General features: G+C 40.2%; 2 protein-coding genes and 1 pseudogene across 3 annotated transcripts in view; 1 reads left to right on the forward strand and 2 right to left on the reverse strand.

Moving 5' to 3' along the window:
- Nucleotides 1-1,566, reverse strand: part of LOC110086784 (hexokinase-1) — a 67,459-nt gene extending 65,893 nt beyond the window's left edge. Inside the window, exons 1-2 of one of the 2 annotated variants that reach the window (XM_078390832.1) lie at nucleotides 1,253-1,566; nucleotides 408-486 (exon numbers count right to left, since the gene is read on the reverse strand). The gene's annotated coding sequence lies outside the window, so the exon portion shown is untranslated. Of the gene's footprint in view, nucleotides 1-407; nucleotides 1,222-1,252 lie in introns of those variants that run through there. The other variant, XM_072995211.2, reaches the window with a different exon arrangement.
- A 3,849-nt stretch (nucleotides 1,567-5,415) lies between these two features.
- LOC110086798 (hexokinase HKDC1) overlaps nucleotides 5,416-12,765 on the reverse strand; it is a 37,698-nt gene continuing 30,348 nt past the window's right edge. Inside the window, exons 15-18 of the mRNA XM_020808001.3 lie at nucleotides 11,671-11,854; nucleotides 10,638-10,793; nucleotides 8,270-8,503; nucleotides 5,416-6,142 (exon numbers count right to left, since the gene is read on the reverse strand). Coding sequence (XP_020663660.1) covers nucleotides 5,998-6,142; nucleotides 8,270-8,503; nucleotides 10,638-10,793; nucleotides 11,671-11,854 — 719 coding nt within the window. The 3' untranslated portion in view covers nucleotides 5,416-5,997. The remainder of the gene's footprint in view (nucleotides 6,143-8,269; nucleotides 8,504-10,637; nucleotides 10,794-11,670; nucleotides 11,855-12,765) is intronic.
- LOC144588529 (U2 spliceosomal RNA) lies at nucleotides 6,280-6,427 on the forward strand (annotated as a pseudogene).

A 12,765-nucleotide genomic window follows, 5' to 3' on the forward strand; every position in this document is an offset into this window, starting at 1 on the left:
CCTCAACTGATCCTCCTGGCTATGCCAAATAATTCGGGTAGATCTGGATGGGATCAGGGGCAAACATGGTGGACAAAGAGCTGTACTCCCCAACACCATATAATAAAATATGTTATGACTTGGAATGCCTGTGTCCTACATCAATATGTCAGCTCCAGCTGATCTTTTGACATGCCTCTGCCAATAGAGGACCTGGGGCACACACAGAGCCATTGCAGGCGGGAAAGGGGTCAATAAGTACATTAGGGAAATTAATGCATAAAATGTAATATGCATCAATTACAATTGGGTGCTACAATGATAGCAATTGCCTTGGCTACAGATCTATTCTCTAATGGAAATAACTATTCAGAAAGTGAAAGCAGTCTAGTACAACAATCTGATACAACAAAAGGGTAGGTACTTACTTTTAATGTATGTTGATACATGTCCTCTTGAAGGATCCTTGGAAAAGGCTACTTTCAAGAACTTTAGTTGTTGGGTTATCTGCAGGAGAGCCAACACAGCATAGGTGACCAAAACAATATTTTCAAGAATGCCCTGTTTAAATAGTCATTGTGTCGCTTCACTCAGAATTTCAGAGCATCCACTTCTTGGTATTTAACAGTACAGTGCAGCCTTGACTCACTGGGCAGAAAAGCCAGCTCTGTATTTTCTCTGGCTTTTCTGCTCAAGCCTGCCACAGCGAAAGATCTAAACATTTGTCAGATAAAAATGCTACTTGCTGCATGCTCCATCTGCTTTGCCGAATTAAAACTTCTTTGTCTGAAAACAAATTCTTGCTAATCTCTCAGGGACAAAAAAATCCAACCCACAATAATTGTGAATTATGTTCTTTGACAATGTATCTTTGCTGTAATGAATGAAGGCTTTGCTATTGCTCTAATCATGATAACATGGCAGCTGCTTTTAGAGTCAATTCAGTTTTTGTATAAACTTTAATGACAGTGCAATTATTTAAATTTCAGACTAACAGCCTGGGCTTCAGAGACACAATACTGTTCTGATACTAGCACGCTTAAAAGGATCAGAAAAGTTTCTTAAATGCCAATAGAGGTGAATAAATTTGACATACATACATTGTGTGCCTGCAAACTGGGGACATTTTATTTTGAAAGTTAAAAAACAATTTTAAAAGTATAAGGGTTTCAGTAAAATTCATTTTAGAGCAGTTTGCCTTAACCCATAATTACCTTTGGGAAAAATTCCATGAGTTCACATTCTACATGAGGAAAATGTAACAAAAACTTACCTACAGGGAGGTCTCCAAGGTAAAATGTCCCAGTATTCTAGATAGTTAGGGGTCTTTGAATCTGTTGGCACATAAGATCTTAGAGAAAATTCTTCATGCATTATATTACTCTCGTGCATTCAGATGTGGGAGCAACTGTTTCATCTCAATAAACATTGAAAAGGCAGATCAAACCCCCAACACTTGCATTATTGAAACAAGGTGCTGGTTGTATTCTCCGCAGCTCTTTCTTGACCTCTCTGTTCCCTCTATCACGATTGGGCAGAAAGTATATCTGAATGTACTGAAGGTTCTCTAGATCAGTGATCCCCAACCTTGGGCCTCCAGATGTTCTTGGACTACAACTCCCAGAAACCTTCACCACCATCTCTGCTGGCCAGGATTTCTGGGAGTTGAACTCCAAGAACATCTGGAGGCCCAAGGTTGGGGACCACTGCTCTAGATGATGTGCAGTAGATGAGCAACCTTTTCTGACTCCCAGTTGTCCAGTGACAGCAACAACTAAAGAATTTCCCCCACCAAGTTTGGGAACACCAGCAGGCCAACTAGCAGCTGATTTTTGTGTGAGAGGACTTGGAAACTTGGTTCTGATGCCACCCACCAAATCGTTTCACACTTGGCAATAGTTGCATTTCAGATTCAGGTTGTTATTGTTTTTAAGTAGTAGTATATTCTGGAAGACCGGAATCTGCCCACCTCTGTTTAGGTCCTATATTTCATGCCTCCCAAGCTTTCTTTTCAGTATACTCTGTTCTGACCAGGAGCATCTAGTATGCTGTTCCTGTTGTGTTCCACCTTTTAGTTCCCCCCCCATCTCACCCATCCTGCACAATGCACACAAAATTAATGTTTCACTTCCTGCTCAGAAGCCTCACAGTCAGCACAGACTGCTATAGGCACTCCAGTTCAGCCCTTTGGATATTCCAAAAATTACACAGCACTATAGCAGCTTTGCCAAGTTTAAGCATGAAAGTGATTTAAGTGTGATTTAACTTTCATGTGCGAAAACACTATGTTTTCCCACATGGAAGTTAAATCACACTTAAATCACTTTTATACTTAAACTTGGGGTAGTAGAATGATGCAATTTGAATGCCTACGCTCAGGGTCAAATTGAGGTAACATCTCACATTTACTGGAAGTAAAATACATTGATAGTGCATTTAATCTTCATGTGCACAGTCCCTTCAAAGCACCATGCTTGAGCAGTCAGACTTGCAAATGAAACCCAGGTTAGCCAATGGCAACAGAAAAGTCTATTTGCAATACGCAGAGGCAAGGAAAGCTTCTGCTACAATCAACAGGAATCTTTTCTCTCTTACTTAAGTTCCTATTCTAGTGATATGCTAACTATATCACTTGCTTTGACCCTTACTGACACTATTTTAGCAGCCATGCACATATATTTAAACCTCATAGAGTCTTTACTTGTTCAGCAACCATCAGAAGACTTCAAACAGGAATTAAATTTCTTGATATTTCCATTTAATTTTATAGAAAAGTGCCAAGAGTATCAGGTTATAGGATCTTGTCCTCTCTCTGTAGCCAAAACTCTCGCTAAGGCCTCTGTAGCGCTATCTGTTGCCTTGAGTGAGGCATAAAATGCCACATGTTTGCTGAGAGCTAGAAAAAAATGTTAATGTGCAATCTTTATGCCACAAAACAGGAGATAGGAGTTACCGTATTTTTCGCTCCATAAGACGCACCTTTCCATAAGACGCATCAATTTTTAGGAGAAGAAAACAGGAAAATATAATCTGTTTTCTTTGCTCCATAAGACGCACAGACTTTCCACTCCCCTGTTTTGTGGGGAAAAAGTGCATCTTATGGTGTGAAAAATGCGGTAGGTGCCAACCCTAGGTTAATAATATCTACTTTTCTAAAGAGGAACCACCTCTATACTTGGATGGAACAATGGTACAAAATCTTAGATGGCCTCCCTTTGGGACTGGATACTATCTTTTTCCACCAGATGCATTATACCTTTACAAAATACATAGTTTTGCTGGTGCCTCTTTTTCTTAAGCAACTCTTTGATGGGGCGGTTGGTAACATGCTTAGAGTGCAGCTCAGAAAGGGTAGTTAAGGAGAACTGTGTCCTGCTGCAGATCCCACAATGGGCCAGGCCTTCTCATTGTTCTGCAGGCAGGCCTTGGTATGCAGTTGGGGAGGCTGGTTGCCACACAGTGTGAATCACAAATGTCAGTTTGAAAGCACAAGTAAGCAGCCATCTTAAAGAGGAAGAGCTGAGTTTAAAAACTACAAGCCAGTTTTTCATGGGGATTGACAGAGCTGGCCTAAGAGAGTTTTCTGCCTGAGGCATTCAACTCCCAGTCACATTACACATAGTATTCGAGGCCAGTTTGTCGCCTGAAGCAGAAAATGCCACAAGCATCTTCACAACACCTAGGAAGAAGAAGAAACGCTGCCATTTTATGTTGCTCAAAACCTGTCATCTAAAGCAGCTACCTCACTTGCTCAATGGTAGGGTGTTCTGGAAATTCTGCAGGAGAATTTCCTGCCCTATTGTGCCCTAAATTGAAAGACTTTAGCCACCAGACATTTGAAAGCCTGTGCCCCATCTATCAAAGTCTTTGCAGAAACTGCCCGCATTCAATCCTTTTGGTTGTAAGAGTTTTGATCTTGGATTATTTTTTAAAATTTCAACACTACTGGCTTCTGTGTCATGTAACCAACACTGTGCTTTTGTGGTAATCACCTTGTGTAGATTCCACCAGGTGGCCTGACAATCTGATTTGAACAGCTGAAGTTCATTGCAAAATGCCAGCATGCATGTGCACTCAAATCTTTTCCTTCAATAATTTAAGCACCTTTGAAGGCAAGGGTGGGAAGTATGTGACCCTCCATCAACTGTTATATTTAATGTCCCATCAGCTGTAATCCAAACAATCAATAGTGAGGAATAAGGGGAGGTATTAGCAGCTCAGATACATTCGGTGAATTACTGCTTTTCAGAATATGTCCATTTTGCAGCATGCCTTGGAACACTCCGTGCTTGCAAAAATATGTCCTGTAGTTACAGATAGAGGAGAGTAAGCCTGCCTTAATGTACCATAGCTTTTCCCAAAAAATAATCATACTGTATAATTGTCATCTCAGCAAGATTATTAACCCTTGCCCCTCCAGAACATTATCCAACTGTTTTCCATCATTTCATGACAGCCCGGTGACTGAGCTGGTGGTTCATCAAATCTGTATGCCTTGTTCAATTCCCCTCTCCCAGTCTCACACACAGAAGCCAAACTCAGGATGGCCAAGGCAGAAAAGAGAGCTTCTGCCGGTTCACATCAAAGCCTAGTCATCACATGCGATCTTATAACTCCCTAAGAGGCTGCAGCAATTGCCTTTTAGAAACATGTGGAGGTTGATTCTCTCCCCCCCCCCCCAGTTTGAAGTACTTAATATTTCAGGTCAAACATACTAGAAGAATTCTATGTTTGTCTGTATTCTTATTTCTACAGGGCTCCAATACACTGAACACTAGCAAAAATCCAACAACCACCGCTTTCATCTGCAAACTTCTTTTGCTAAACATTTGCCTGTCAGATGAATTACTGAGGGCTCAGTTCAAGGAATATGTGGGAAAGCAGTGCATAGACACGGGGGGGGGGGGGACACAGTGCTGAGGCACCCTATTTGCTATTGTGTTTCTCTAAGTCATTGGCAAAGTAAATGTGTCAAAGAGGACTAGGATTTAGATTTATCTAGAAATCTACAGCAGGATTGTCCATCCTTTCCAATCAAACACTGTAAACAGAATACTCCTTTAACACGCTAGTGCTTCTTTTTCAAGTGAATGCGTGAGTGACTTATTTTAGAAATATTAATTAATTGCAATGAATGTCACTTCCTGGGATTTTACTTTCTACTGACTCTTGATATTTTTGTTGTCTATAGCCAAACATGTCTATTCCATTTAAAAGGAAAGGAAAGAGAGGGGGGGAAAGGCAATCTACCTTCCTGTCTAGATCAGCGCTGACTGTCTCCTCAGAACTTCCGGCAGAGGACTATCTCAGCCTTACTTGGAAAAGCCATGGACTGAACCCAAATTTGATGAACTCAGCATGTGCTTTACACTGAGCAGTATAACCCTTTTCGAACAAACAAACACAAAAGAAAGGAAATTAAACACACTAATGACATTTTTTTTTTGAAAAAAGAACATTAATTTATTACATTTTGTGTACCAACCTTTTTTTGCTTTAAAAAATAATAGAAGTAGAACAAAAGTGGCATCTTGGGACACCTACCTAAGGATGTATACAAAACATGACATCTACTTCCAGTCTATAGCCACATCATACCTGCTTCCAGGTTATGACTCATACATTGCAAACAACTTTTAAAAATGAATATAAAACCTTTAAATGGGAAGTAGAAAGCGGATAGCAAATTACAGTATATAAATACGTTCAAAATAATTTTATTTCTGGAAACAACAGTTATGCTAAGTGACCTGACTGTTTTATATTATTTATAAACAGCATGAGGCACAGTGCAGAAATATCAAGTATATCATTGAATGTAAGGCAATTTAGAGCAACCAGTCTTCAGATATGCCAAAACCTACAAAACAAATTGCTTTCTATTTCCACATCTGGACAACCATTAGACTACATATGTGAGTCGTGTTTCCAAACAACTACAGTACTTCAAGCTTTTTAACAAGACCCTTTTTTACTAAACTGTTACCATGTACATGTGCTTGTATGCCATTGATTGGTTTAATTTTCGGTAGCCATATGCATCCGTTTTGCAACAGCAGTAATTAAGGCAGCTCCCTTTCCGCTCCCATCTTCAGACAGCATGAATGTCACGTCACACTGAGGTGCCAGCTCTTTCACAGTTTCTTGCAAGATCCTAGAAAAACTAAATATGGGGGGAGGGTGAGGGGAGAACACAAACAATTACAAGATAATTATTGTTAACTATCTGCTAGCTACAAAATGCTCATCATTATACTGGCTAAAATGTACCCCAGCAGTTATCAAGCAGTTATCATCCTCGTCACTTCTCGGCCTTTTGGCTAAGATCAAGTGTAGTATCCTCATTTCTATTTTTTGGGTACTCAGCTGTTTGATGGAATGTAGGAGGAGTGGCCATTTTAAATGCAGATGACTTGTTTCATATCTAGGGAATTTAAGTCAACAACTCCATCCACCCACTCTGCGTTGTCACCGTGCTCATTTGAAACTGAAATCATGAATATATTTTCTTAGGCTGTGACTATGCAGCAATGGAAATGCGAATTAACTCGCCTTCTCTCACTGCAAAGTCGCACTGGGGTATTCCGTTCATTCTGATATCAGTGGCCATCGAAGCAAAGGAAAAATGCTTTCTGCTTGCAGTTCCATCAGGAGTACCTGCGGGTGGCGCAGTTCAGAGGAACTGCCTAACAAAGGCTTTCCTCCCAAATCACTTCCTAGAGAGTTCTTGAGCTGCCAAAAATAAAAATGAACGAATAAACCGGTTGGTGGGGGGAACTGTTGTTTTTTTTTAAAAGAAAGAAATGGCAGCTTAGAGGAGCGGATGATTTGCGGAGAGGTGAATACTGGCACAGTGCATGTGTATGCACACACTCTTTATCCCTGTTATTGCCCCCCTGACTCACACAAACACATATCTCCCTGTGATCTCATTAGAGCCGCAATCTCATTAATCAGCAGCAATTTGCTGCAGTGCCTTGTGTGATTTCATGCCTTTATCAATTGCCAAGCAGGATTCTGGCCAATGCAGTACTTCTCTATAAAAGCCTTGGAAGGGTGATAGAACTGCTTTAATAGCGAAAGAAAAACATCATTCTTTTACTTTTCCCCCATCAAACCATGAGGAGAGATTTGTATTACTCAAAAGGAATGCCATTTTCTCTTCTGTACAGAGACTATGCAATACAAGCCAGCACATGGACCTCCTTCCCCATTTAGGAATGACTTTCATGAGGTCTTGCGAAGTGCAAATTCATGAGCAGTCAGGATGTTCAGGTCAATAATCAAGAGAATAAAAAAGCATAAATAACACATTTGCAAGTTGGATAAGAGAAGAGATAGTTCGGTGGTTTAGATATCTGGCTGTGGAGCCAGAGGTTGGAAGTTTGAGTCCCCCTCAGTGCCTCCTTGACAAGAGCTGGACCTGATAGTCTATAGGGTCCCTTCTAGCTCTGCACTTCTATGATGATGATGATGATCATAATGATAATGATTACCATGCCACAGAACTATACATACAACATAAAGCATTTCTTCTTACACCACAAAAGAAATGCTATTATCACTCACTGAGATCCAGCTGTATGATAACTTAATTATGCCTTAATCACCAGCAAAATGAAAAGTGTTATGGGTAGATGAGTGAGGGAGAAAGAACCAAAACAAAAACCTTGGCAAGTGTTTGGGTCCAAGTCCCAAGTCGAAGTCCCTATTAAAAACAAGCTTTTTTCCTCTGGAAAAAAAAGGGATGGGTGGGTTCTGAGTCACAAGTCAAGTCCAAGTCATTGAAGAAAAAAAAAACAAATTGAGATCGCGATGAGTTACTGGTGTGACCTAAGCCCGGCTTGACAATGAGTCCTTCAACTTGAGTCCCCGTCCCTAGAAATAAGCACATTTTCTGGCCATGGAATGCCAACTAATTCTTGTTTTATGAATGGAAAACTATGGGGCAATAGGATGGACTATCCTGATAAAGATCACCAATTGCTCCTCTTCTGGGACCCTGAATACAAGCACTTGCTATGCCAGTATTTTCTTGCTAGTCTAACTTGTACACTGTAAGGAGGCAAAAAAGCAGAATTTTCTCCAACAGTTGTAATTTCAGTCTTCCTTAATACAATCAGGTCAGCTGGGATAGCATGATGGCAATTTCTTGACTTTCATACTTTTTCTTCCCATCAGTTAAGCAAAACAACTAAGCAACACGCTATGTAACTTTTAAAAATTAGTCAATACAACAAAGCCAAAACAACAACCCCGACCCACACAATCCACTATCTCAAATGCTCACTGTGGATGTAGCTTGTACAAGGTCCCGTCCACACCCACGGTGATTTTCAAGTGCTCCAGGTTTCTGTTCTCCTGTATCTTCTCTACTACAGCGGCGAGTCCAGCTCCGCAAAGTTGGGCAGCTCTCTTGGAAACGAAGCCACAGACCTTCTTTACAATGATGCTGTCATCACAGGTGCTATCCAGCCCAAGCTCCTGCAGGATTCTCCTTACTTGAAGCAGAGCAAGTCGGTCACTGTAGTCAGACAAAACACAACATGCACCTCTGGTTAGCTTGCAGTTTTCGCAGAAACAGCTGGAAACTAGTATGGGCGGGAGAATACAAAACCACGTAGCTAGAGAGGCACATTCACACGCTGTCTACCTCACCTCCTCAGCATTAGCACCCTCTCCTCTCTAGCTATGTCACCCTGCTATTTTAAAAAAAAAGAATTTTATACAATAAATGAAACTCTGAAGATAAGAGTGTATTTTGCTTATCACCAAATAACACAGTTAATCTCTAAGGAATGTTTACTTTTTGGACACAATATAAACCAAGACTCAATGGACTCAATATACAGTGCTGCCTCGACTTACGAACATCTTGACTTGCGACCGACTCGAGTTACGACCAGCTCCAGTCGCAGAATTTTGCTTTGATTTTCAACCAGTGCTTTCAGGTACGACCGGAAAAAAGGCTCCCTCCCTCCTTCCTTTCCTGCCCTTTCTTTTAGCCTTAGAGATTACCTTAGGTTAAAAAAAGAGTCTCCCCCTAGTGGACGGAGTAACGGCTCTTGCATTAGTTCCTATGGGAACTAATGCTTTGAGATACAACCAGTGACTTGAGATACAACCAAAAAACAGCCAAAACGGATTAATCGCGTTTCAATGTATTCCTATGGGAAATGGTGCTTTAAGTTACGACCAACTTGAGTCACGACCATAATCCCGTAAAGAATTAAGTTCGTAACTCAAGGCACTACTTAACTATCTCTATGGATTCAATATAAGCCAAGGATTCTTAAGCCATTTTTAAATATAAAATGCTGAACCTGCTATAATTTGTGTCTATATTCCCTTACTAACTACCCAGTGTGGTCTCACATACCCCATCAGCAATTATGATACCGTTTCCCCGAAAATAAGACCTAACCTGAAAATAAGCCCTAATACGATCTTTCAAGATGCTTGTAATATAAGCCCTACCCCAAAAATAAGCCTCAGTTAAGTGAAATCCCATCCTCCACCATTGTGCAGCCACCAGAAGATGACATGACTGTATTTGAATAAATGTAGATTGTTGTGCATCAAAAATACAAAACATCCCCTGAAAATAAGCCCTAATACATTTTTGAGCAAAAATTAATATAAGAGCCTGTCTTATTTTCAGGGAAACATGGTACTAATTGCCATTGTTCCCCTTTGTTATCTATAGCCTAGGATTAATTAAGCCACTAATCATTGTCATTGTTTATTGAACAATGCTTCTTCGAAGGGGAGCTGAATGTTTGTTGCCAGGTGTGAAATGTGACATTGTCAACTACTTCTGCCCCGGAAACAATCAGTCTCTTTGTTTTGGGGCCAGGTATAACTGTATAAATATTTTCCATGCAATCCCACTCCATGTGTGAGGAAGTGGACTTGTCCACAAAAACTCACAATAAAATGTAACAGTCTTTAAGGTGCCCCAATATTTTTGTCGTCTTTTTTTTTTTATTATTTTGGCTTTGTTTTTGCCTGGTATGCTAGACACAGACTAATATGGCCACCTCTTCTAAAACTATATTTTTGGACTATAACTCCCAGAATCCCTAGTTAGACAAGAATGTAAGAGCCCTGCTGGATCAAGCCAAGGGCCCATCTGGTTCAGCTTTTTGTATCACCCAGTGGCCCCGCCAGATGCCTCTGGGAGCACACGAGACAACTAGATACCTTTCTCCTGATACCCCTCCCCTGCATCTGGCATTTGGAGATACCTTCCTTCTAAGCCTGGAGATTGTACATCCCCATCATGGCTTGTAATCTGCAACTGACTTTTCCTCCAGAAATCTGTCCATTCCCCTTTTAAAGGCATCTAGGCTAGATGCCATCACCACATACGTCTCAATCATGTCACCCCTCAGGCGCCTTTGGGAAAACTCTCAGATTATTTCCTCAGCATGTAGAATATATTTAACAAGCTTTCTAATGTTCAGTTTCTCAGCAGCTTTTGAGAAAGATACAACATATATCTTTTTTGTTTATTATTTATTTATTTATTCCTTCCCTTCTCCCAAAAGAAAGCACTCAAGGCATCTTACAAATTTCTTAAACAATTACAGATAAGAAAATGACTGGAAGAGATGCTTAAATAGGAAAACGCCAAGTACGGCAGTGTATGATTTTACCTTTCAATCTGAGACAAGAATTTTGTCTCAAATATTCCTCTTTTTCTCAAAGTTTCTGAAATCTGACCTTTGAAGAGAAGTCCTTTCTTGGTCAAGTCAATTAGGATTTGTCTCACTATTTCACCCAAGTACATTCCACTTGTCATCTTTTCATACCTTTTATAGGAAAAAAGAAACATTTTGATCTGGTTAGCATTTTGAAGTGCTGCAATACACAGGATGATAAAAGGGGCTGAAGGTGTTAGAACATTAAGAACTTGTGTCTGAGCTTGCTTGTTTTCCTTTTCCCTAACCCCTCTTCTCTTCATGCCATGTATATTTTCATCTGTAAACCCAAGAAGAAGAATTGTCTTATATTTCAAAATAAAACAATATGTAAACTCTTTTAGGCTTCTCCAGATGGCACATTTATTTCCCTAAGTGTACCCAATTGTAAACTAACAACATCGGCATTTCTATTGCCACCCAGAGGACACCAAGGCTTAAATCCATGCCAGCATGGCAGAGTCACAAAACCTTGGTTTTCCCTGTTTTTTAAAAAAAGTCCCTTGTAGTGTTTTCCCAGCATATAATCATACCTTTGCATCTTAGTTTTGAAGCCTTTGGTGTTAATTTAATCCACTGACAACAGCTACGACTACAACTACAATACCAGCAGAGAAGATCATTTGTAAATTGTTTCTTCAGCATTTTTGAAGGAGTGATTTTAGCAGTGGTGCTATTGTACTGATCTGCTAAAACAAACAGAATCCAGCACAGAAGATCCAGTTCCATCTGGATGGGGATTTTGAGGGTCTTTTTTAGCTGTAGAGCAGGGTATAAGTGCACTCTGTAAATAACCTGCTGACTAACTAATCTGACTCTGAAGGTGGGGTGGGCATGGTAGCAACACACCTGCATGTTCAAATGCAGGTTGCCATGAACAAAGAGAGATGGTGGTACTGATTTCCAGAGGAAAAGAGTTCCCCAAGTCTCTGTGTGTATCCTCATTAGTCTCAAAATGTTAGAATAGTAATACAACATCCACTCATACCTCTGTTTCCCAGGATTCAGTGACCCCTCATCCACTTCTATATCGTATGTTGTCCTGAGATCATCTATACAGCCATTGTCACCAAATCCTCCCCATTCTGTATTGATGCACATCTTGCCTTCATCTCCTTCCACAATCTCTATATTTTTCATATCTTCCATGTAGCACACATTACTGCCTGTCCCTGGAAGAAAAATAAAAGACATGCACATTTGATTTGATTATATCAGCGAAGTATCTAAAATGGGAACCTGGAAAAGGAAGAAATTTTTCCTGAAGCTCTTCTCTAAGTAGTGCTGAATAGTGAGCAGCTAAAAATGATGGCTGCAATCCAGACAAGCAAAAAGTGAGGCGTTCAAGTGCTGACTTGGAAGATGGCCAGGAACTTCTACCAGAGAGAGAACCATGACTATGACTGTTGAATCAAAAACAGTAAGGTCCTGTGGTACCTTGAAGATCACCAAATTTATTAGGGCATATGCCTTTGTGGACTAACTCCCACTTAAGGCATAATAAATTTGATAATCTTTTGCATGAGTGGTTTCTGGGTTAAGAAGGGTGGGTGCCTTTTGGAAGTGCCATCTCTGCTCTGCTCCTTAAAGTGACAAATATATTTGTATCTATATGTAATTTTATCTTCTTACAATAAGGCTGGGAAGCCTTTGGTCCTCAGGATTGCTGTGTATTCAGAACCTTCAAGATAACAAGTCAGAAGTTGAGATTTATAGCATACACATGTTATAGTTGGGGGCACATTATATATAAGCATAATGTTGCATGGAATTATTTGTTAATTCTGTTGTTCCAGTTACAGTGACACATACGGGTATTCCTGATAAAACTGATGGCTTCCATGATTTTATCAAGACTCACAAGATTCCTCTGTCAGGGACAGTCAACTTATACTCACAAAGATACTATATACTAAAGTCTGAAATTCAGGGATGGAATAATCTTTGATAGAGCACACCCTCAATGGCAGAGCATGTGTTTCATATAAAAAGTATACTTGGTTTGCTCCCTGGCATTTCCATTTGGAGCCGAGAAAGACCCAGATTGAACCTAGAGAGCCACTACTAGACAATGGCCAAAATC

The sequence above is a fragment of the Pogona vitticeps genome, chromosome 3 (genome assembly GCF_051106095.1).
Source record: "Pogona vitticeps strain Pit_001003342236 chromosome 3, PviZW2.1, whole genome shotgun sequence".
Taxonomy (NCBI): Eukaryota; Metazoa; Chordata; class Lepidosauria; order Squamata; family Agamidae; genus Pogona; species Pogona vitticeps.